Source organism: Lepidothrix coronata, unplaced genomic scaffold, assembly GCF_001604755.1.
Source record: "Lepidothrix coronata isolate B3197 unplaced genomic scaffold, Lepidothrix_coronata-1.0 Scaffold1, whole genome shotgun sequence".
In the NCBI taxonomy this organism is placed as follows: Eukaryota; Metazoa; Chordata; class Aves; order Passeriformes; family Pipridae; genus Lepidothrix; species Lepidothrix coronata.
In genome coordinates this window covers 11,149,612-11,174,303 of record NW_016690181.1, presented here as the reverse complement: position 1 = coordinate 11,174,303, position 24,692 = coordinate 11,149,612, and the positions used below count along the sequence as shown (strand labels likewise).

At 40.4% G+C, this 24,692-nt stretch overlaps 1 protein-coding gene across 1 annotated transcript in view; it reads right to left on the bottom strand.

The window, feature by feature from the left end:
- Nucleotides 1–8,741: 8,741 nt before the first annotated feature.
- Nucleotides 8,742–24,692, bottom strand: part of LOC108494638 (mucin-5B) — a 45,921-nt gene continuing 29,970 nt past the window's right edge. The window contains exons 29-48 of the mRNA XM_017809420.1: nt 23,851–24,006; nt 22,549–22,641; nt 21,612–21,853; nt 20,909–21,086; nt 20,368–20,618; nt 19,759–19,942; nt 19,011–19,203; nt 18,201–18,379; nt 17,616–17,685; nt 17,346–17,464; nt 16,917–16,948; nt 16,324–16,501; nt 15,231–15,335; nt 14,542–14,582; nt 13,805–13,927; nt 12,748–12,843; nt 11,385–11,513; nt 10,449–10,488; nt 9,656–9,779; nt 8,742–9,104 (exon numbers count right to left, since the gene is read on the bottom strand). Coding sequence (XP_017664909.1) covers nt 8,930–9,104; nt 9,656–9,779; nt 10,449–10,488; nt 11,385–11,513; nt 12,748–12,843; nt 13,805–13,927; nt 14,542–14,582; nt 15,231–15,335; nt 16,324–16,501; nt 16,917–16,948; nt 17,346–17,464; nt 17,616–17,685; nt 18,201–18,379; nt 19,011–19,203; nt 19,759–19,942; nt 20,368–20,618; nt 20,909–21,086; nt 21,612–21,853; nt 22,549–22,641; nt 23,851–24,006 — 2,708 coding nt within the window. The 3' untranslated portion in view covers nt 8,742–8,929. The remainder of the gene's footprint in view (nt 9,105–9,655; nt 9,780–10,448; nt 10,489–11,384; nt 11,514–12,747; nt 12,844–13,804; nt 13,928–14,541; nt 14,583–15,230; nt 15,336–16,323; nt 16,502–16,916; nt 16,949–17,345; nt 17,465–17,615; nt 17,686–18,200; nt 18,380–19,010; nt 19,204–19,758; nt 19,943–20,367; nt 20,619–20,908; nt 21,087–21,611; nt 21,854–22,548; nt 22,642–23,850; nt 24,007–24,692) is intronic.

Below are 24,692 nucleotides of genomic sequence, written 5' to 3'. Positions count from 1 at the left end.
AAGGCTTTATGAATTTAAATGTTACAATCACATATAAGAAACAAAGGCCTACCTTTATATTAGATCAGGAAGGAAATATAAACAAGGCCAAGAACATGTCTCTGAGCACACAAATCTGTAGAAGCATCAGGCAGGACTCTCAGACCACTCAATCCTTAGTCTCCCCCTTACCTGAAACAGGATCCATCGCATTTGCTAGATTACTTTCTTTTCTGGTTCATTACTAATCAGATAACTTTCCTGAGTGATATTTAGACAAATTTTTTCATGTTTACCTTGCAACTTTCTAATTGTTAAGCTGGTACGCTGAAACAAAATAGGTGCAGCATTCTTTTAAACAATTCCTTCTGTATTAGAGGGCATTTACAGTTTACAGTCTTTGTTTTCAGCTTGAGATTCTAGATATCAGAATAGATTGTTATCGATAAGGCACGCTGTAGATAACACCAAAGGTCTGATTCCACAACCAGGGGATCTGCTCAGTGGAAAACTAGGTCAAAGAAAAGTGCCTCTCTCCAAATAAAAATCCGGAGCACACCCTGAATTTTCTTTTTCTCCCTGCAAACATTAATAATTGGTAACAAAAGCCAATCCAAAATTTAGCTAAACTGCATTAAAGTGGTGTTGTGAACTGACCTTTCCAAACCTCAAACCAATAGGTAAGTCAGAGTTCATGTCATAATGGCAACCCAGACTCAGAGCACACCAGTAAAATGGTAGTGCCTTAGGACTTTTCACCTGACATGAGGCAGTATCTCCAACAAATATTTATTTTAGCAATATGGGACAGTACTTCCTGGTGTGTTGGGTCAGAACTGCTCAGTGACTTGGAAGTACCATCCTTGCATGATAAGAAAAGAACAGCTACAGGCTGAAACCAGCTGAGCCCTGGCCCAACTGGCTCAGCTGAGCACTGGTTCTCCTGGGGTTACCCTATTGAAGTTTACGCTGCTGTAAAGAATTCACGCAAAAGGAAGAAACAGTACTTGGAGCAATGCCACTGATTTTTCTTGAGTTACGCCAGGGAAATATTTGACTTGCAGAGACCAGTCAGTAACAGGAAGAGATGGCTTTGGGCTACAGATGAAGGGTTGACCGTGTACACGTGAGAAGCAGCCACACAGCAACGGCAGCCGGATCATGGTCAGACGAAGCTCTTACAGGCAAATTCTCCTGGAAGAGACACCTGCGTTTAACTTTGCCCATTCTGGTGGGGAGCTTGTGGCAACAAACTAAAGAAGGACACAAAGAATTTAGTTACAGTCCAGCTGGCTCTGTGCAAACAGCAGTGATGCTGCTGCATGCAGAGGCAGTCACTGAGCAAGAAGGGCCAGCTTGCCAGTGGGGTCGATCAAGCAGCCTTCAGGCTGATTTGTTTTTCTTCATTTTGGGCATGGCAGGTGGGGGGTGGGGGGGGGGGAAATGTTTGACCCATTGNTTTTTTGTGGTTTGGTGTGTTTGTTGTTTTTGAAGGGAGGACCCTTTTTACTTTAAAAACATTTCACTTCAGTGAACTGGCTGCCTAGAGATCCTGTCACACCACGTTTCCGTCACATCATAACACCATTTTCAATGTCAGTTTGTATCAAATGACAGGTTGGCGTTTTCAGAGAAAGCAAAGGCATTTCTCACTTTCAGATTCTGCTGGTGTAAGCATGTATTTCACTCTAAAGGACAGTACTGACCCATCTCATGTCTCCAGCTGTAGTGCAGACTGAATACATAATTAATTTGGTTTCCCTTCGAAGAAAACTGTGGAGAGTATGCAGGACCTGCCAGTCCAGTCAGAATCCATTAGCAACAAAGATTACATATTTCAATGTTTGCTCTGTTGTTTTGACTGCAGGAACAAGGAGAAACAGTTCTTAATTACTAATAATCCCTTGCATGCATTATTAACAGACTATTTTGTTCAAATAGTTGGAGCCTGCAGTGTTTTACAAGTTCCACGTACAAAGTAATTCATCTTTGCTGATGATAATGAAAAATTTTGCTGTTTGTTAGAAGATTCTTTCTCAGGCAAGGCAGTCCACCTTACGAAGGAAATAAAAACTAAAAGTATAGTTCAGTTTTAAAGTTGCAATCAAAAGGTTGATTTAAAAAACCAAAAAGATTCCTGAATTATCATAGAATATGCTGAGTTGGAAGGTACCCACAAGGATCTCATCAAGTCCAACTCTTAGCCCTGCACAGGACCGTCTCCAAGAGTCATATATTTATAAAATAGAAAGTAGAAGAGAATCAGGCCCAAAGCTATTAGAAACCAGGGAATTCGAACTGATACAGCACCCTTGAAATGGAACTATATTATGGAACCCCCCAGTATCTACGAGCAAGGGTGATACTACACAGTGAAGCAGAACTGTTCATCAAATAAAATAACAACTCATTTTTATAGAACAGACAATTTTGTTACCAGAAGTGCCATGCCATCCCAGGACAAATGTCAGTCAGGCAGCCCCAAGACAGAGTGGTAATCCTCGTGTCCAGGATGAAAAGAAACTCCTTTCACCAAGTCATATTCTGAAGTGAAAAATCAACATCAAAAGCAAGCAGCTTAATTCATTAGTTATTAATAAAAACACATCAGGGAAGTTGAGCACACTCATAAGCATTGCTGTGAAAACAAAATATGAGACTGCTGGGAAACCTTTGGTTTTTTTTAACTTGACTGTTGTTTGGGTTTTTTTCTGATGTTTTTCAAGTCACTGAGCTTGAGGGAAAGGTGAATTAATAGGAATAGCTTCTGTTTCTGCCAGAAATCTTTGCATGACTAGTAATTGCATACCTGATTGAATACCCGTTATGAAAGTATGGTTGTAGGATGAGAATGTGCTTGAAACTGCTTTTCCTTTTACAAAGGCTCTAAGGGTCATTATTATCATCCAGTATGAACAGCACAACGTAGGATACAAAAATGTCACCCAATCAACTACTTGCTCCTGGAAAGGCACAGGTGTCTCTAGGAAGATGTCCGGTCCAATTGATTTGGTGATGGACAAGAACAAACTTTCACACTGGTGCTACAAGGGCTGTTCTGGTACTCAGTAAACAGACTCCAGACATTTCCCCATACAGAGCAGCACTGCAGGCTATAAAAATTCTTTGAAGGATTTTCTAAAGTAGTTATTTAAGAAGAGTGTGATGAATTGTAACACTTCCTGAAAATTTTCCTGGGGTAACAGTGAAGAAAGATGGATTTATAGCATACATTACATACCCAGGAAATCTTTTCCATGCCTCACCTGAAACCTGAAAACAACAGAGAACATCATCAAAAGCAAGCAGAAAGTTTAAGTGACAAGGTAGAACTAAGTCAGGGTGCTTGGGGATGTTAAGATGTGTGCACTGGTCCTTGAGAGAAATAGCTCTTGGGGAAAAGCTAATTCCAGGCCATAAAGTAGCAGCTGGTATGGCTACATTGCACTTTAGTAGCCTTTTGTTTATAGAACAATGCTCACTGCAGGTCAGATTAAACTCTGGGTTTAAGCCAAGATTTTATGGCATTACGGGAAATAGAGCAGTAATATAGATTAATGTCTGGATATGTAAAGAAGTGAAGTCAAGATGCTGTAAAGGAGTGGTAATGGACTTGCCTCATGATTCTCTTTGAACAGCAGTGTAGGGAGAGATTGTAACATAAACCATTTCAGAGCTGGAACATGAAAGTGTTTATGCAGTTCTTCAGTGGCCTTCAGAAATCGAAGTTGAATATAACTTACTTACACAACACATAGGAATGGCACCAAACTCACTCCTAGTTTATCCCAGTTTTAAGCTCCCTTTGATTTGCTGGTGTCATGCTAAGGGACATTGATGTAGGTCAAGATATGACTCATTCTGTGTCAGGGTTTAGAATGAGGTCAGTTACTAAGGACTACATTTAAAACACCAAAAAAAGAGTAAAGGGAAAATTCAGAAGACAACTACAAATGCTAAAAACAAGATGAAGCTCTCTACAAAGAACCTATCAAAAATAATGAAACTGTTCTTAACATTACTCTTACTAAAAATCAGGGTGAAAGAGTCTTTCACTGGAAGTGAAAGCATTGATAGTTGAGATGTTCAAGGTAAGATACAGGGTTGACAGAATTTGCAGTAAATATCTGGTGCTTCCTATTACAAATATATAACATTGGCATTTGGGATCAACTTCTTACATTGCTTTAAAGGATTTAGATGAAGTAGGGCTGTACTCAGACTGCCTAGGAAGTCAAAAGAAGGAGAGACGGAGGCATTTCCAGATGATAGTTGAGCTGAGGTGAGGTGCATAGCAATTTTCAGTAACTACACAGAAAGATTACAGTGCCTCAAGTCCTGATTTATACATACTTTTTTTTTCTTTTTTTTAGGTAAATGGGATGAACCAGAGCCTTCCTACTCAGTCTTCCATGATTTCTTCACTCATATCAATGGGAGACCCCACTAGACCAGATCCTCTGGAGAATCAGTAGTTAAATAATTTTTTTTTTATGGAACAAGGAGGGTGGTTTAAAAACAGGCCTTCGCAGAAGTCAAGCTCAAGTGAAACAGGGATATCTATGACCAGAAGTGTCAACTCACAGTTACATAAATCCACTGTGCAGATTCCCTTTGAATTTTTATATATATATATACACGCATATATGTATATATTAAAGCCAGTGAGTATCAATTAAACTGCCTTACAGACTACTGATGAAACCTAGACACACGTTTTAGAGAAAAGCTAAGTGTATAAGAAATGACAACCTTTCTGTAGTTCCATGATGAAACTCTGGCCTACTCCTGACAAAAAGCCAATTACCTGGGCACACCTCTGATGGGGTTGCTTTCCTAAGAGAGGGATTTCAATTGTCAAAGGTTTAAATGGATGTGAGAATGGGCTTGTACAAGGCAAACTGAGACTATTGTTGCCCTAAAGATACTGAATAATCAGATCCTTTGAAGTGGAAAAACAAGAAAGATTTTCACAACTGATACCTTTGTCCTAGTATCTTTGGAAAATTGTCACAGTTCTTTCTCCTGAAGGATGTTTGGGATACCAGACAAAAGTGAGTAGCCTTGGGATTGCAAATACCATGTTGTATATCCCTGCAAAAAGGCTTTATGAATTTAAATGTTACAATCACATATAAGAAACAAAGGCCTACCTTTATATTAGATCAGGAAGGAAATATAAACAAGGCCAAGAACATGTCTCTGAGCACACAAATCTGTAGAAGCATCAGGCAGGACTCTCAGACCACTCAATCCTTAGTCTCCCCCTTACCTGAAACAGGATCCATCGCATTTGCTAGATTACTTTCTTTTCTGGTTCATTACTAATCAGATAACTTTCCTGAGTGATATTTAGACAAATTTTTTCATGTTTACCTTGCAACTTTCTAATTGTTAAGCTGGTACGCTGAAACAAAATAGGTGCAGCATTCTTTTAAACAATTCCTTCTGTATTAGAGGGCATTTACAGTTTACAGTCTTTGTTTTCAGCTTGAGATTCTAGATATCAGAATAGATTGTTATCGATAAGGCACGCTGTAGATAACACCAAAGGTCTGATTCCACAACCAGGGGATCTGCTCAGTGGAAAACTAGGTCAAAGAAAAGTGCCTCTCTCCAAATAAAAATCCGGAGCACACCCTGAATTTTCTTTTTCTCCCTGCAAACATTAATAATTGGTAACAAAAGCCAATCCAAAATTTAGCTAAACTGCATTAAAGTGGTGTTGTGAACTGACCTTTCCAAACCTCAAACCAATAGGTAAGTCAGAGTTCATGTCATAATGGCAACCCAGACTCAGAGCACACCAGTAAAATGGTAGTGCCTTAGGACTTTTCACCTGACATGAGGCAGTATCTCCAACAAATATTTATTTTAGCAATATGGGACAGTACTTCCTGGTGTGTTGGGTCAGAACTGCTCAGTGACTTGGAAGTACCATCCTTGCATGATAAGAAAAGAACAGCTACAGGCTGAAACCAGCTGAGCCCTGGCCCAACTGGCTCAGCTGAGCACTGGTTCTCCTGGGGTTACCCTATTGAAGTTTACGCTGCTGTAAAGAATTCACGCAAAAGGAAGAAACAGTACTTGGAGCAATGCCACTGATTTTTCTTGAGTTACGCCAGGGAAATATTTGACTTGCAGAGACCAGTCAGTAACAGGAAGAGATGGCTTTGGGCTACAGATGAAGGGTTGACCGTGTACACGTGAGAAGCAGCCACACAGCAACGGCAGCCGGATCATGGTCAGACGAAGCTCTTACAGGCAAATTCTCCTGGAAGAGACACCTGCGTTTAACTTTGCCCATTCTGGTGGGGAGCTTGTGGCAACAAACTAAAGAAGGACACAAAGAATTTAGTTACAGTCCAGCTGGCTCTGTGCAAACAGCAGTGATGCTGCTGCATGCAGAGGCAGTCACTGAGCAAGAAGGGCCAGCTTGCCAGTGGGGTCGATCAAGCAGCCTTCAGGCTGATTTGTTTTTCTTCATTTTGGGCATGGCAGGTGGGGGGGGGGGGGGGGGGAAATGTTTGACCCATTGACTGTCTCTCAGGTGAAGAAGCTGAAAGTTCTCATTAAATAGACTTTACCTTGCTGGTAGCTAAGTAGGACTCTGCACCTGCAAACAGAGGACCAATGAGTTTTCTCTAACACCCACCATCAGAGCTCTAGATAATATTGCATAGGCCAGTTAGATGCTGGACTGAGTGAGTAAATGAAGTGCCAGGTGTAACTGGGAATGAAGAAGTAGCATGTGAAATTTCACATAATCAAAAGCATACTGGAGATGGAAATACACCTTTGCTTCTAGCATTTCACTTGCCTGAAAAGCAAAATACCTGCCGAAAATGAACAGGAAAGTATGTCTCTAAATCAGTGCCATCCTCAGCTTCTGTATAAAATCTCATCATCACTTAGACAGGCGAATAGAAATCTAAAGACACCTGGTTAGATTAAGTTGTGGTTTATTCCCTTCTCCCAGTTGAAAATAAGGCAGGGATGCAAAAGGTTCCTGATCGTGTTCTTGCTAAGTCATGTTGCTGAGAATGATTGATTCATGGGGTTGGTTTGCAAGTTGATTTGCATGAGTGTGTATATGACTACTTACAGAGTGTTTCCTATTCTGATGACAAAAGGACTCAAGAATGACCTCTTCCTCCTCAGGGAAAGGCAAAGAGGAAAGAAAGGAATACCCTTTTTTTGTTTTGCTGCTATTCTTTGCATTGTAATAGCATGCACACACTTGATTTGTATCAATAAAAACAGTTTTCTGGACTAAGGTGAAATTTATACATGAGCCTCAGAGTCAAGCAATTGTAACATGTGCCTTCCAAGGGAGTTGCATTGCACTGACAGTTAACCAAATTATTTGGAGATTCCTGTAATTTATAATCAAGCAAACTGGTTCAGACCAGTGCAAGGGCTGGGAATGGGAAAATTAGGTTCAAGTCGGTGATCCATATGGGACCCTTACTACTTCAGATATTTTATGATTCCATGATTCTATAATTCAAACTTCATCACAAACACCCGTTTGTCGGATTTTGTTGTCCATCCCTCCCAAAGATACCTGTGGTGCACCTATTTCCACTGTGATCATTAGATACACGCAGCCTCTCTTTTATTGTTTATAAGGAAACAGAATAAAAACAAAGGGTGAAATTCACCTCCTCTGACTTCAGCTGTCTAACCCAGCTACCCTGGCTCTCAGAACCTCCAGTGCTGAGAAACTGGTAACTTCCCAAGGGCTCTTACACAAGCGTTAGGCTGAGACAAATCATTCCAGAAAGGGGCTGGACTCCCATGCCTGTTCAAAGTTAAGGATTCCTACAATTTTAAGATCAGTAATACCATAATGAAACAGTACACATCAAAGTAACCTGACATCAGCTGAAATAATTTATTATGAAAAAGAAGCAAATTAAATATTTATTGGAGCTCAAGAGCTGCAACATTTTAAAATAGAAAGCTAAAGTTTAATGCATTTCATATCTGCTTGGTCAGTTCAAACGCATTCACTTCAAAACAATTCTAAAGACCCCTGCACAGCAGGCTGCAGGACACTGTCTAAGAAAGTCACAGTCTTCAAGTCTCTTTCAGGTCACAGAAGACCGAATTACTCAAGTAACAGAAGCATCTGCCTTTCTTGAGTACTCCGAAGGTATTGTAGAACATTTTGGTCACTGTCCACATAAGATACTGTCACCAGTGGCACTGGACATGCCAGCTGGGAGTCAATTATTTATAACACAAATCACAGTCATGTAACCATTACTGAGACTGAACTAACAGCCGAGAGTTTGATGCAGGCAAATAATAAAAAACCCCAGTGAGATAAGGACTCCCAATAAGAGTGCAAATATATTCGTTTTGTAGTGTGTACGTAAAAAACATGTTTTTACACTTCTGATATAGTGCTCACTGTGCTGAAGGAAAACAAAAAGCACCTTGATTTCCTCCAGTGAGCCAGTCACGGTCAAAGTAGGTTCAGGACCACCAGGGAGAACACAAATGTGGCCCTGAGCCAAGTCCTGCCTCTGTCTGAACCGCAGCTGTGGGAGTGATTGCTGTTTCCCTTCTAAGAGAAATAAAGTGATACATGTGGTTAGGGCTTTACAACGTGCACTTTCTTCAGGTAGGACTTTTGAAAGGCATCACTGTCTTGAGAGTGTCTTGCAATAACCTTGGTTTATAAACCAGTGTGGGATTAAAGACATTAGCCACCTTGCCCCATTAGCAGCATCACTGAAACAGGAGAACAAGTCCTCTTTGAAATGCAGTTTATTCTACAAACATTTAGAGTAAAATCTTAGCTAATTTGCGTAACCGCATATAATACTAGAAAGAAAAAGCGCTAGTATGGTCATTTGAAGGTTATTCACATCAGTTTTCTAAACTACTCACTTGCTAGGGAAGGAGTAAACTGGAGAGGAAATGTTTCCTTTAGTTATGCTCATGTTATCCTCTTTGGGCATTTTGTTTCCACACATCCACATTCATCTACATACACATATGTGAACTGGACTGTCTTATGCTTAGAGCAAATCAGTTCCACCTTCACTTTGTGACTTCTTTTTTCATGGCAGCAAGTGCATTTGTGTTCCATTTCATTGGTCTCCAAGGAATACCTATAGAAATGAGGTTTTTCACATCAGTATGCTGCCTGTTATCTTCCCAAACTGATCCATATTTGCTGCTCTAAACAGAAGCACTTCTAAGGAGCAGAGGAGCAAACCTTCCCATCTGTTTTTCTGCTTATTCATTACAGCCTTTCCTCAGGATGCTATTGGCCATGCAGGGCCAGATCCTCTGACACCAATGGGGAAAACCCCAGTAACTTCAGTGGATTTGGGAGTAGGCGCATTTTGGCAAGACAGAAAAGAACAACTCATGCACAGAACACAGGGCAGGAAAAAACTTCAGTAAACACCACAGCTGTTCAAAAGCCACACAATGACATATTTAAGAGCATGTTTAATAAATTTAGCTGATGTCTTTCCAGAGGGACCTGTTTTCCTAGCTAAGATAAGGCCCTCCTATCACACTGAAGACATTGCTAATGGCTGCTGTTCTGCACTCCCAGTTTCCCAACCAGGTCCTTTTAAAAAGCAGGAAGCTGCAGCCCACTGGTAACAAGAACCCAGAAAGACCAGCCATTGGGGAGGATACTCCTACTTACACAGAATAGGTACTGCACATCCCTTCACAAAAGGGCATTGGGACTGGAGCAGCTGATCTACAGTTGTCATGCACGATATACTGCTCTTTCACGTTGCGTTTGCATTTGTGCGGCAGGTCGATACCTGAGTAGAAGAACACTTCTGTTAGACCTTTTCAGACTGAGGAATAAATGTTTTGAAAGGCATCTGCTAGTAAACCAAGGGTAGATCATCCTAGTAAAACTTTTTACAGTTCAAATGCATAACTGAAACCACAGCTGAGAGTCCAAAGAGGCAGTAATTGAGCAAAACAATTTCCCGCTGGTCAAGGTACTTTTCCACTTGTGGACTATCTTTAATCATGCAAAGATACTGTTGAACCAAGACCTAAAGGAGACATGAAGGGTTCTGGTTTTACTAAAATTGCTATAAATTACATTCATGACTCTATTGCAACCTAAGATTTCTGAGTGGATGCTACAGAAAAAAAGACCTTCCTTTCTATGCAATTTTCCAATGGAATAACACAAAGAATATTTTCTACAAATTTTTGTATCAAGAGTATTTTTCAAGCTAACAGTATTTCAATTATTTAAAAACACAGAAAAGATGATAAAAAAAACCTTAATGTCCTCATTGAAAGAATGTGGCAGATTTTTAGTCTCAGCTGAGAGGTAAAAAACAGTTCTGTTGCTGTAAAACTGTCTTCCAGTCTGTGGAAACTTCGGACTCTCAGTGCATACAGAAACAGGACTACAAGCAGGAAGAACCAAACAGTATTGGAATAGAGAATCAGTGATTTAATGCACTCACATGTCTTACAACAGCCATCTGAAGTCACATCAACTGTCCCCTGTATTGAAAGTAACCAGAACAGTTAGTTCAGATGCAGGTATTGCTAAGGAGATAGTAGCAATTATGAGAGTTCCATTATATTCCCTTATCTCTAATCAATGCAGATTCCTCATCAGATCTATTTGTGTATCAATTATATATAAAACTGCTTAAAAAAACTAAACCAAACCAAAACAAACCATCCAGTAAGGAAGGGAATTAACTTTCTTAAAACTATACACCCTCCTACAAGCCAGGTTAGATGTCCTGGCCTGACCTCATGCAGGTCTTATTGAAGCCAGCTTAAGAACCCCAGCCGCAGAGAATGACAGCTGCTCCTGGAGTTGAACAGCCTGGCCTACGCAGAGCCTGTGCCAAAGCTAACTCAAGTACACGGCTGTTCTTGTCCCTGCTTTGATTTTCAGATCTGCTGTGAAGTCCCAAAATGCTTCTGAAAGTTACTGGAAACCACTAATAGATGAAAACCAGGGTGTGAATGATACCCCTTCCTCATTCATGTACCACTTCTTTGCTTAATGATACACCACATATCAGAAGGCACTGTGTTCATCGGACCCCAAGGATCTATGGTGAGTTACCATTTGTTCAATTGCATTTTGTAACACTGATGTTTCTCAAGTGATGAAAAACCCCACCTTGCTATTGCCCCAAAACCCTTCTCTTTCAAGTTCCAGTTCTTATCCCACAGCAATGTGAACTGTGCGGGTTTGTTTGCTTTACTGCCATGGCACACTTTATTTAGGCTGAAAAAGCACATTTCCTTCAAACAAGGATGACCAGCTCAGAAAGATCAAGAAATACTGAAGTGACTCATTCAAAACAGTAAAGATAACTCCCAGGCCAGCAGCATTATGGCTCACTCCTGAAGTCTTTCTCTGGCTGTAAGATACTTACTGGCACACAGTTTGCTTCTTCAAATGGTAGGCAGACTTTTATCGTACTAGTCAAGGAAAACTGGCCCGCTGCTTCAGTGCATGTGTACTGAGTACAGTTATCATATGGATCTTTATAACTCTTTCCAACCTGATAAAAACAGGAAAAAAACCCCCAAGCCAATATAGTATAGGAATAAAAATAGAATACTGCAACAGTAATACAATCAATGAACTGGTAGAGGGACTGGGTTGTTCATATTACTCTGAAAGGGCTGAGATGTCTGCAACTCACATCTTCAAAGCTCACCCATCACTAGCCTATGCAAAATCCCTTCTGAGGCCAGCCAGCAGGAAAGAATGAGAAGCTGGTAGCAGAATGAGCATAGAAGTATGAGCAGAAATGCCAGAAGATAGGTGTATTAATGTCTGTGGGCTAAAATATACACAAAAAAAATAACTCTTTTAAAAGGTTTGAACAGTTTTCATTTTTAGTAGATGGAAGAATACAAAAAAGTGTGAAAAAGGACAAAAGTCTTTGCAATAGAGGTTAATGGGTAACAGCAAAGCCTCCTCGTGGAAAAAAAAAATGGTATATTGGAACAGGAGAATCTAGCTTGCAAGATTAATTATCAAACAATAAAAGGATGAAATAGAAAATATGCAGGAGAGCTACCAGAGAAGCAATAGCATACAAGACAATAGTCACTGGTTGAAACAACATCATTAACCATTCACAGGAGTAGCAGACTGTAATAACACCAAAGAGCTAGAATCATGGAATCATAGAATCATTAAGGGTGGAAAAGACCTCCAGGATCATCAATTCCATTCTTTAAAGGCTTGGTTCATTGACTACACAACTCCACACTCACAAGACATGGTGTATTACCTCAGGGTGTTACCAAGTCACTACACTGCAGTAGCTATTAATTTCTGCCTCAGCAAATTCAGAACTAGTGGTAGTACAGCCATGTGAGCTTGCTCACACTATTTACCCCTGTATGTTCAGGGAAAGAAAATGAAACTGTTTCCAGACTGGAGCGGTATCATGTGAAGCCTGCTCATGTATCTCTGCAAGAGCACTATTACACAATGTCATCGTTCCTTCCAAATTCTTTCTTGCTATTCCATGTCAGGATAAAGGGCGGGGGGGAGACATGATTTCCATTCCTACCCAAGATACATAATTTTCAACACACTAGTGCCTGTGAGATGCACACAGCAGAGACGAGCTGTATAAACATCTACCTTTACTTTGGAAACACAGATATTTTTACATCTCCTAGAGATCCTCCCAGCCTTAAAATGCATTACACTGGGAAAAAAAATGCGGAGGTCTTTTTGGTAAATCAATCTTGTGTGCAAAGCAAGGGAGTGCTTACCTCAATGGTCACATTGCCAAATGGAAAATTTGCCACACATGCCACTTGCTGGCACTGGCTGCAGCACTGACCCTGCTCTTCCACATAGCGAAAGCCCTGTGGAAATAAAGTTTCCATTTATCCATGTTAACTGATGTTAAATTCATGAAGCATCTTTGGATCAAAACTACACTGAAGACGGCAGAAGAAATGAGCCAATCTCCTGGTTTCATCTTTGTTGTCTTTAGAAAACTGCTGGAACCACTTTAAGCCTGACAAGCAAAGCCGGTAATTTTTCTCCCTTATTGAACAGTGACTACTGGACACTTCAGTTGCCATGAAGACTCTGTCATTGGCTATTCTTCTTCAGGCTAACACACAAAACAGGCCAGATATATTAATTCAGCATATAATTACTTAAATATTAATTCAGCACATGATTACTCTGCCACCAGTGCTTGGTCTGATATCATTATCCACAAGAACTATTGCTGTCAGACATGTTAAGATTCCCTCCCCTGTGTTTTAGGTATCTATTGGTCTCTCAGTGGGTGTGGGTGTGGCTGGCTTCAGGGTAAAAGACAATGAAAGGTTTTGTCCATTTTTAATGCTAGTGGGTCTGGCCTTATCTGGGCGTGAATGGAAAAGCAACCACTCTGTTTATATTCAGTAATAGACTGAACTGGTTTTGTGCTGATTCTCACAAATACTGAGAAGTAGCAGAGTACTCTCAGCTCACAAGTACTGAGAGCTGTCTGGAAAAATACAGACCACTGCACAGTTTCTTCACAACCTTAATTTTTTATCTGACAATGGTCAATGCCAACAGAATGGCACAAACATCTTTCAGCACTCAAATTTTAATAGGTTTGAAATCATTTTCCCTTAGAGCATCTTTCCAAGGGTGACCTCTTAAATTTGCTAAAGTAAAAATAATTTGGCACCCTAAAAAGGACTTTACAAAAAAAATAACAGAAGAGTCTATCCTGCTATCTTGCAGTGAGAAAGCAGTTACACTATCCCGGTTTCAGAGTATATTCTTTCTACAGCCATTGTTCCTGGTCAAGGAGGTGCTGACCTGCTGGCAGGTGGTTTGGCATTTCACTGGAAGACACCGGATGAGGTTGGTCTGTGTCACGAGATCCTGCTCATCTGTACACACACAGTTCTCACAAGAGCTTTTAGGCACCATTGCTCCTGGCTGGAAACACAGGGGGAGAGAGAAGGCAGGCCATGACAAGAATTCAGAGGGTTCTAGAATAAACATCCCCCTTGACTATCAAAAAATTAATGCTTATGAGGTTTACTTTTGGAAGAACTTCCTGAAATGAATACTTCCAGATCTCTAAAACCTCACAATCGGTATCACAAAACGAACACAAGGCTGACACTCCCAAGTGCATCAATGATGTCAAATGAGTTATTTCATAAATTCCATGCATCTACTTTTGCTCAGTTTGACATAGAAATTAATCTTGCAACACTAAGTGAAGTTTAAAATTTGTATTCAATCATAATTCTGACCTATTGACTCTAAAACATAGGTAAGATCTCATCTAGAAAGCAGTTACTGGTCTTTAACATTACCTATTCAGTAACCTATCACAGAATCACAGATTGCTTGGGGTTTGAAGGGACCTCTGCAGGTTATCTAGTCCAATGCCCATTTCCAGTAGTGCATAAGACTATTGGCAGGGAAAAATTACCAGCCATTCTAATCCTGCTTTTTGTATAAGTATTGGCAATAGCAACTTCAGAAAATTCTGACTCGGGCAGCATTAACTTGTGGAAAGAAGTGTCTGGAAGAAGACCTACCTTAAATTCAACTCCTTCAGAAACACATACACCTTTTGGTACTGTAAAAAAAACCAAAATGAAAAGGATGTGCTAGGAATGATGCAAATAGTTAATGTAGTCATCTCTGAATTGTGAGTGATCCAGAGAAGTCAAAGAGTAGAACTGAACTTAATAGCCCACACAAACAGGGGAAAAAAGTAACTAGTACATGGTGCTTATTGTTATTCAGAAGCCCACATATTATTCAGAAGTCCACATCTGCTTAGATGTTATGCAGGAAGTGGGAGGTAATTCTATATCCTGGAATTTTCCATAAGGTAAAATCTATTTACCTCATGGTTTTTTTACCCACACTTGAAATTACTTGACCTTTTCTTCATTGTTAACCACCTTACTGCTAACAAAGCCAGAGGGAAGCTGGCTCATGTATGTGCATCTAGAAATGTAACTTGGCAGCAGAGCTTCTGGATGGGTTCAATTTAACCATCATTCATAATCTGATCAATAGCTTACACTCACTGAATACTGGCTACAGAGAACCTACACCAGTTACTTCAACTCCAAAAGAAAAAGGAAAAAAAAAAAAGCACCACTTGTAGAGGCTGATAGAGAAGGGAAGAGGCTATCACTTATGATTTTAACTCATTCAGCAAAAAATTAAATAATTCAAGGAATAAAAAAACACCTTCAAGAAACAAGGTACTTACTACAGGAGAAGATAGGACAACAACCATCCTCAGATATAGCAACCACTGGTTGGAAACCTAAGTCACATCCTGTTTTGTTGATAATGCAGGTTTTTATATCACATTCTGCAATAGATAACAGAGATAAACTAAGCCAAAGCATCCCATCCAGCAGTTACTTGCAGACAAAGCTTGAACATCCAAGAAATTGTGTAGAAATAGATGATTATTGCATCACACATTTTCGGAGTTTGGGACATGTTCAGGTGAAGTATCTCTAAGTTTGCTCCATTGTAAAGCTCTTCCTTGGACATATATTTATGGCCCTTGTTCCTGCTTCTCTTCCACCACTGGATGTCACCTCTAAAAAAACTAAACACTCTTAGACAAGTGACAGGGAAACAAGTTGGAGTAAAGATAAATGAGGCAGAGAGGGAAAAAATGAAGAGGCAGTGGATGAGAGCCAGAAATGCAACGGTTGGGAGGGACATGCAAGGTAAAGGACCTCGACAATGTCCACTGCTCCCTTAAGGCATCCAAGGAGCCTAATGGACCTCTCCCTGGTAGATTGAAGGGATGAGGAACAGAAAAAAATATCCCACCACCATTGTCAGGATCCCCTGTCCTACATCTTGCTATAGGTGCTGGGAATGGCCAGCGTTAGGAGCAGGCTAGTCTTGTGCTGTGGTGGCATTTGAGACTGGGAGGATGCAAATGCAAAGGTGAGGGCAAACATATATCAGGAACATCCACAGGAAGCCTTAGGGAAGCCTGGAAGATAAACCTATCTTCCCTTACTGGAGGGGTCTCTGTGAAAGGATTACCCTCTCATCTCAGAAGGACAAGAGCCAGAGGATCCTGTGAAGCACCTGGTAGTCCAAATGATCTATGGGGAATATTCCACTGTAAGTATCTGTCAGGTCATGGTACTAATTTAGAATACAAGTTGGACCAGAGGAGTTCTGTTCTGATAGCAAGAGCTCCTGGCATGTAGATAGAAGAAAAGATGACTTCAGTGTTTATTTGAATCTGGTATCCTTGGGATACTGGATCTCACTGGAGGATTACTGCTGAAGGCATGATGCCACATATGACATGTGAACTATCTACTCACCACAGACAGTCTCTGGGCAGCATGGGTCATCCAGACGTGGTTTTGTTTTGCGTACAAAGCCCTCTTTTGTGCAATTGATGGGTGGAGATTTAGCACAAGGGCGGGGGAAGCAAGAGATATTCAAGGTCGCTTCATCACAAGTACAGTATTGACAGTCATGCTCCCAAGCCTCTCTAGGCTATGAAAACAATAAGGATAGCAGTTCAGAGAGCAAAAACTGGAAATATTATATCAATGAATGCCTGCTGCAAGACAGTGCAGGGCTGAGTTCAAATCCCAGAGGGATGCAAAGGGAACAGTAAGAAAAAATCCTATTATTTGCCACCTTCCTCTGCTGGTTTACGTGTTTGCAGAAGGCAAGCCTGGTAGTTCTACCAAGAAACCGATTCCCACAAACTGCTATTTCTGCTTCTATGCCTCAAATGATTAACTGCACTTCTGCAGTTAATAAAATCTGCTGTTTTCCTTCCCAGTGTCTTTGCAGTTCACTGGTTTTTAAGCTTAGAATTAGAAGAAACAACTCATGCAGCCATTTTTACAGGAGGTCACAGAACCCAGATATAGTATAAAGACAGTATTTTCCTTTCTCTTACCTGTTTCACTGACCCATCTTGTGCAGTGCAGCCTGTAAAATGAATTACATGTTACTTTACTGACAACTGAATCAGGGAAAACAAGAGAAGCAGGAAGACAGGAATAGAAGGAAAGTCTTCAAATCTGAGAAACAACCACAAAGAGAAAGAGGAATCCAGAGTTCAAAGTCACAGGTTGTATACCCAAAAAAATCTTCCCCAAAAAACATTCTCCCCTTTGTTCTTTCGAAAGTTGCACCTTCTGCATAAGAACAGGCAGAAACTGTCAATCTGAAATGCTTCCAGCCTAACTAGAAAGAGTCAGTATCAAGGTCTCCCCCCCCCCGATTCCTCTGTGCCCAAAATATCCCCCTTAATGTGCACTTCTAGTGACAATCTTACCCACCCCCCTTTCCCCCTTCCCATCACACCATTTAAATTATTTCTTACCACAAACAGAAGCGCAAATGCCATCATGATCATTCAGCAGAGTTTTCCCATCAGGACAGTAGCATCCCTCAATAAACACTAATGTGTTATTTTGGGAGGGGAGGGTGTCCATAACTTCTCTGCACAATTAGAACATAAACAGGAATGAATGTGAGGCAGAAATGTAGCCCAGGGCAATCAGACACCTAAATCCCTTGGGAATGTGAACTTCAAATTTCCCTGTCAATTTTCACATCATGGACTTGAAAAATGCCTTAGGAAATGACCCACCTGCTGAAGCAAGTTTTTCTTCTTGCTTCACCACATGGCTTGTACACCTGATCCCGAGGACAGATGGCCTCTGTGGAGCATTGCAACACACAAGTTAAGCAGCCCAGACCCACGTGTACCCTTCAAGGCACAGTGGGCAAAGCACCCACGCTATCACAGCCCACCTCGTGGGTCCGCACAGCCCAGGCTCCTGCCCAGAAAGGGGGTCCCTGCAGCTTCACCAAGACGGGCCAAAGGATTCAGCAAGGTCTAGCGACAGTACTAGCAGAGCTCACCCCGGAATCGCTGGGTCCCCCTGAGCAGGGCGGAGCACGCAGAGAGAAGCGGCGTGTTGCCATCTAGCGCCGAAGCTTTAGGAAGCACATCGGGGTCAGCTGAGCTACTCGGGAGACAACACGGGCCTGCTTCCCCCTTGTTTTGCATCAGTTCTGGGCTGGAACAACCTTTTTATTTGTTCCTGCTTTTTCCCAGGTCAAGAGCAGCTCAGAAAAGATTGAAGCCTGATGATGTGGAGGACCATAAGCAAGCATGTAGGTGAGAACAGACCAGACCTGCTTCACCACTAGCAGTGTTTCCCAGACTTACCACACTGGCCATTCGCCTGCCTCCTCCAGTCCACGCAGACCCCGTGGAGCCCGCACAAGGCTGCGTACGTCTGCATGCTCTGGCACTCGGTGCTGGGGTGCTCTTCTGAGCACCCACTGGCCACACACGCCTCATAGTAGGGCTGTGGGGGGACCACGCCGTGGCACTCAGTCAGGGTCCTTCACAAAGGAGACAGACCTTGGGTGACTTTCAAGGAAGAATTCAAGAAGCAAACCATCCACACCCAGGCAAAGCCTCAAGGTAAAGATACAACTACAAATTGCTCTTGTAGGCAATGTACCCACACAGCTTAAATAAGAATGAGCTTTACTTCCCATTCTTTATAATGCTTTGAAAGGAAGCAATTTTATGTTAGGCTGAGACCTGCAAAGGCTCCTGCACAGCTCATAGCTATAAATCTATATGCTGACATTTTTATATTAGCATGTTTATAAATTCTGGTTTAAAGCACAAAAATATTTTAAAAATAGACACACACGCTTACTATATTTTGCTTCTGTATCTTTCAGAGCTTTCAGATACTGAATCATAGCTAGCTCTCCAGAACTGACAGGCAGAGGGAGTGCCAAGTGGAAGACACTATTAAGGCAGGACTGATTTTGATGATGTAGCTGAAAAATATCTGCCAGACTCAGTAACACTCACGCATCAGTTCACTGCTCAGTTTCACAAGGTATGCGAGACTTCATATTTTCATCATATCCTGTAATCAGTTCACCCAAGCCATGTAGTACAACACTAAATTATCTTGTGGACTTATTCTTCTGATACTTTTGGGAGTTGTCTTACCAGATGATTTTACACAGATTAGAAGGCTCACAGTGCTGTTGATATTCACTCTTAGCTGGTTCTGAGACACCTGGATTGCAGTATCTGTTGGTAGGATATGGTACTTTCCAATCCAATGCCATGTCTTTGAAGGACTCAATAACCTCACCATTCCTCTTCAGAGCATCATCAGGCTTCTGGTTGGTGCAAGTACCTGGTAGCAATATAAAAGCAAAGTGACAATTCAAGCTCAGTTGATGCCGATGAAGCTGTTTTTAGAGAACATTTGGAAGGAAGTTCATGTCTTTGTGGGAAGGTAACAACATGTGGGGTCCTGGATAAGTTCACAAAAACTTTTTGTAGGAAGAGAAGGCTAGAAGAAATAGTTTGACAATTTCTCATGAAAACCAGAATTGACATGTTGGTTGATACATTTCTCTGCGTGGCTAAATCAGCTGAGATGGCTCTATCTAGGATAGGACTGTCCAGACTTTTTTACATTCCCATATAAAGTATATATGTTCAAGAGGAAGGGCTTAGAAAAAGTCTGCCTCCATCCACCAACAGACTGCAAACAGAATGAAACGATGTGACTTAAAACTCTATCTCCTGACAGTGTCTTTCCACTAAATAGTGATAAATTTATTACAATTTGTGAAAAATAGAAATCAATGGAGTTGCAAGAATTTAGAGATGTTTACAAGGGGATGAGTGAAAGAAGAAGGAAAATTTATTGCATTCATTATTGTCAGCTGATGAGAACACTCACCACATAGTCCCATGGTATTATTATAAAACTTTCCAAAAGGGAGTTTTATGTAAAATGCAAGTTGACTGTAGGACACATAAACCTCTAATTCAGGTATTTCAATTATGGCATAAAGTCCAGAACTTGTTATCCTGATACCGTTCTTGGAAATGTCTGGAACAACTTTTTTATTGTTAAACAAAATCTGAAAAGAAGAGAAACAAAAGGTCTCCATGAACTCTCTCCTGTTAAGTAAGTTAAATGATCTGTGCAACTTGAAAGCTGAGCAGTACAAATTCGAACCTTATGTGCACCAAATTAAGTCTTTCAAAGACAGTTATCTAAGCAGTTTCTAAGATTATTTTTAACATGTCATAATTTATATTTGAGTGCTCATATCAAGATAAAACCCACAATTTTCAATTACGTTATCTTTTCCTGGATTTTTAGAATATAAAAGTTTTTTTTGAGACAAAGCAAAAAAGAGAGAAAACAATGCAATTACATTTCCTACCCATTCCATATTTTACAAGCTTCATCCTTTGTTGTGGCAAGATGTTTGGCAGTACAGTAAACTACAGTAACTATGGCAAAATAATATTGAAAATTCATTTTAATACAATACTTTACCAAATTTGTTTTTTTTCCATGTTCCATTGCTTGTGTCAGAATAACAGTAGAGTTGGAGTAAAAAATGATAAGGGACATTGAACAAATTGCTCCATCAATGGCACCACAGTAGTAGTTGTCTATGTGAATCCAGAAATTGTGAGAGTCAGGATGAATTGACTTCACAAGGACATAGGTGCAGTTTTCTTTAAAATGATAATATGTCCCATCAAAAGTCACATAATGTTCGTTTCCCCATCCACTGCAAATACCTGGAAGACAGAGCGACAGTCTTGAAGTTTGGCTTATAAGCTTCCTGCAAGTACAAGCTGGTTTTAACTCTTTTACTTGCATCCAGTGAGAGCCTAAATAACCAGTTTCATAAAGAAAAACTAGCCTAACAGGGACACTCCTATCCACTTGTAATGGCCAATGTTTTAGATGGCATTTCTGTTCCATTTTATCCTACTGAAATAATATGAATGTAATATAGATGTTGACCACATAGACTTATCCTTCTTGGATTCATAACATAAATTTCAGGCATTTTTCTGCCACTTACACTGACACTCGAAGACTTCACAGCAACCGGTTTCATCGTAGTGTTTTGTGAACGGGAAACCATTGACACAGAGTTTCAGTTGCTGAGGAGGGCAAGTCATGCTGGACAGTTTGATATTGTTTCCTTCTCCCAGGCAAGTGGCAGTCTGGCAGCGTCCAAAATTCCATGTTTCATTAAACTATTGATGGATTGGGAAAAAAAAAGAGGAGAGGCATATAAAAACATAATGTAATAAAATCTTTAAAATCATGCAATAAAATCTTTAAAATCATGCATGGCGACTGTGTTCTATTCAGTTAATCATCTAGCACGGCAAGAGTTGGCGTCTACTCTGTGTCTGGAAACCAAGCAATACGAAACATATAGCAATCAACAGAGCCTTAATATCTACTTTTTGTATAGGACTAAATATTAAGGTCCTGACCACTTTTGATCATGGGATATGGCCAGATGTGATTTCCTAGTCTTTGTTCAATTTGGGAAGCTCTGCCCACATGCAATCATTTCGATGTTTCAGGTGAACAGAAAAATCTTCAACTTATTCTCGCAGTGGAGGTTTCTGATATAAGTCTAAATCATCTAATTCAGCCACATCTATAGTACAGCTGTAGTGGTGGATACCAGCATCAGAGGAGAACACCAGATCTTGGCTGCAGACAACGCATGAATGATGAAACACCTGGACTTCTTCCAAGTCTCTCACCTTTCTGGGAGGAATGAGTGTGAGACAATCGCTCACAGGAGCCCTTGTGGAAGCAGGAACTTGGTTTGTTGCACTGGGAGTAGATATTGGTGGACAGGTTTCAGAATCTGGATCACAGCTCTTGATGGTCTCAGTATGACCAGGTTTACACTCTGCCCAAATTAATTCAATCTGACACAATTTATTGCAGACAGAATAAGCACAACGATCCGATATATTCACTGGCAGAGAAACATTTTCTCCTGCAAGGCCAAAACCCAACTGTTAGCACCAGACTGTACATGAAATTTCTAACTTCCAAGGCCTATGCATCACAGATCAGCTACGTACTCAGCCCTGGATTTAACTATCTGGGTCTGCCTGTATCCAGCAGCCACATTTAGATGTGACTGTCTGTCTGCAGCACCTTGAAATTAATGACTAAACAGGAGCTCAATTCATCCAAATGGCAAAGGCTGAGGGAGGGCCACAAGTGGCTTATCTGAAATTCTGCTCTTAAGTACATTAGCAGGAGTTGAAAATGAGTACAAGAGGAGAGAATACTCAGTACATCACTGAGTGCATCTGGGGTCTTCACAAACACAAAACAGGAGGTAAGTGGATCAGGAGCTACTAATAGAAGAAGAACAGTCTTTCCTCCCCTGTTTTTGGAATATTACTGTGAGTTACAAGCTTGTGTTCAGCAGTTTGGGATTCAGGTCTCTGCTGACATTAGCATCTGCTATAAGTTTCCTTACACTAGAGATATTCAAACCAGAACAAAGTTACTGAATGTGAGAGAGTTGTACTTCTGAAGCTGTTAGTTACAGTTTAAAGACACAACAACTTCCTGTGTCTGACTGCAACAGGCAGAATGAGCCCTTGCTGAAGCATCTTTATCTAATAGTACATCTTTCCACATCAATGGTGCAGAACAAAAATTTGCATAGTTTCTCACCCATTTGTATCAATTGCCCATTGTCATTGCAGAAGCAGGGAGTGGCTACCACTGTCGATGGAGGTGCAGATGTTACAGTCTGCGTATGTAGTTCTGCAGGAAATGAAATCAATTAATATTCAAATGCTCTGCTACTCTACTTTCAAGCTCTAAGACATCTATTGCATTCTTTACAACCACCAAAAAAAAAAAAGGAAAATATAATCTTTTTTTTACCCCCACTACACTCTATACATGTACACACTAAAACCATCCTCTCTGTATTTATATACATTCTCTCTATTACACAGTATGGTGCTATAATACAAACACACTTCCACTTGTAGGGAGTTTTATATATACATACATAAAATACAATAAATCCCCCTTCTACTCTCACTAAATCATTCCAGTTTTCTAATCCTGCAGTACTTCACCTGACTTTGGAGAGGTGATTTCCAGTGGCACTCCATTTGACTTTTGTGGCAAAGAAACTGTTGGTTTAAATACAGACAGATCATATAGACATTTTACTATGCCACCTACACTCTGCTTTCAATAGTTCTTTCCTACCTACTACTTCATTATACTTCTTATTTCGCTTGTTATCACTTAGCAAATACCAAACACACAGGGTCACTATCAAGTCTTTAGTTCTTCGACTCATGTGAGTACAGATGCTGACTTTTAATATTCCTTGTAGTCTTTGTATAACTTGCTACCAGGATAAAACACATTTTTTTGGCCACTTATTTTATTTGCCATAATCATGTGACAAAATTCCCACTTTTCTTTCTCTCTTTTTACTTCCTACTTTCTGCTCTTTCACCTTCTCTTCACTCTGCAACTTATCTTTTGGAAAGGGAGATAACTACCAGGCAGCTTTATTTTCATGTTCCAGTTACCCATTTGAGACTCACTTATTTCAATGCAGAAAACAGTACAATAAGAACCATGCTGTGATATAGGTGATAAGAAAGAGAAAAACAAGGTTTGAAAGTATGAAATATTGAGACTAACCCCACCAGTGTCAACTATGATATGCCGAAAATTGTTGTAAAATCTGTACTGAAAAATGGCCAAATCTCTCTATTCTCTCTTTACCTCACTGACAGTAAGGTCAGTAAGAATCTATAAAAATTACACTTTTGGTCCTCAGTACAAGATCCACAAGCTCTGATCCCTCATTTTTGAAACTTCAATAGTCTTAAATTCTTTGCTTGTCCTAGACACCCAGTAGGAGTCTTTGTCCAAGATGAATAGATCTTACTACCATTACAGATTTCCACAGAATCAGAACCAAACCTCTTACAGATATAGTACCTTGTGCTGGTGTAGATGGTGTTCTGCATGTGGTAAGTGTTTTAATGATCTCTCCATTAGGGCCACAGACAGCTTCACCACACTCAGTCCCATACACATGGCTGTACACAGTTTCATTTAAGGTGTAGGTCTTTCCATTGTAACAGCAAAGGCAAACTGAGGCACCAAAAGAGCAAATACCACAGTAACAGAGGACACTTGCAATATAAATACAAATGAAAAGAAAACCAAACTCTGCATTTATAGTTTTGAAATTCACAATATCAAACATGAATTATCTGGCTGAAAAATTTTCTCAGTTTCTACTTAAGAAGCTGCACTGGTAATCTGTCTCGTTTATTTTAAAGTGGATTGCATTTTTCTGGTTGCTGATGTTTCTTGGAGTCAGCTTGCATAGAGTGATAACTGATTGGTAAAAGCATCAGAACTGGTATTACCCTAACCCCACAGGGAACACAGGTGAATTCCCTCTTGGCAGGGAACATGAGTGGGATTACTGCCTTGCTGAGTGATAAAACACTGGCTCAGAAGGTGTTGCACAGCTATTTCCACCCACTAATGAGAAGCATGCAGTGATAAACAATTTCATTTAAATATATAAGAAGCTATCCAGATTTTGGAGAATGTACATTCAGGAACCAAAGGAAATATATCTATTACTGCAAAACTGAAAATGTGTTGTTTGCTGGGTCACCTTGCAACCACATTTTGGGATGTGATTTCTCCCAGATATGGGAATGAACTGATACCATACTTAAAGTGTGTCCTTTTGGCACACAAATATATCTGTCATAAGCTAGCTGTCTCATCTTATTTTATGAAATTAATGGACAGGACTTTAC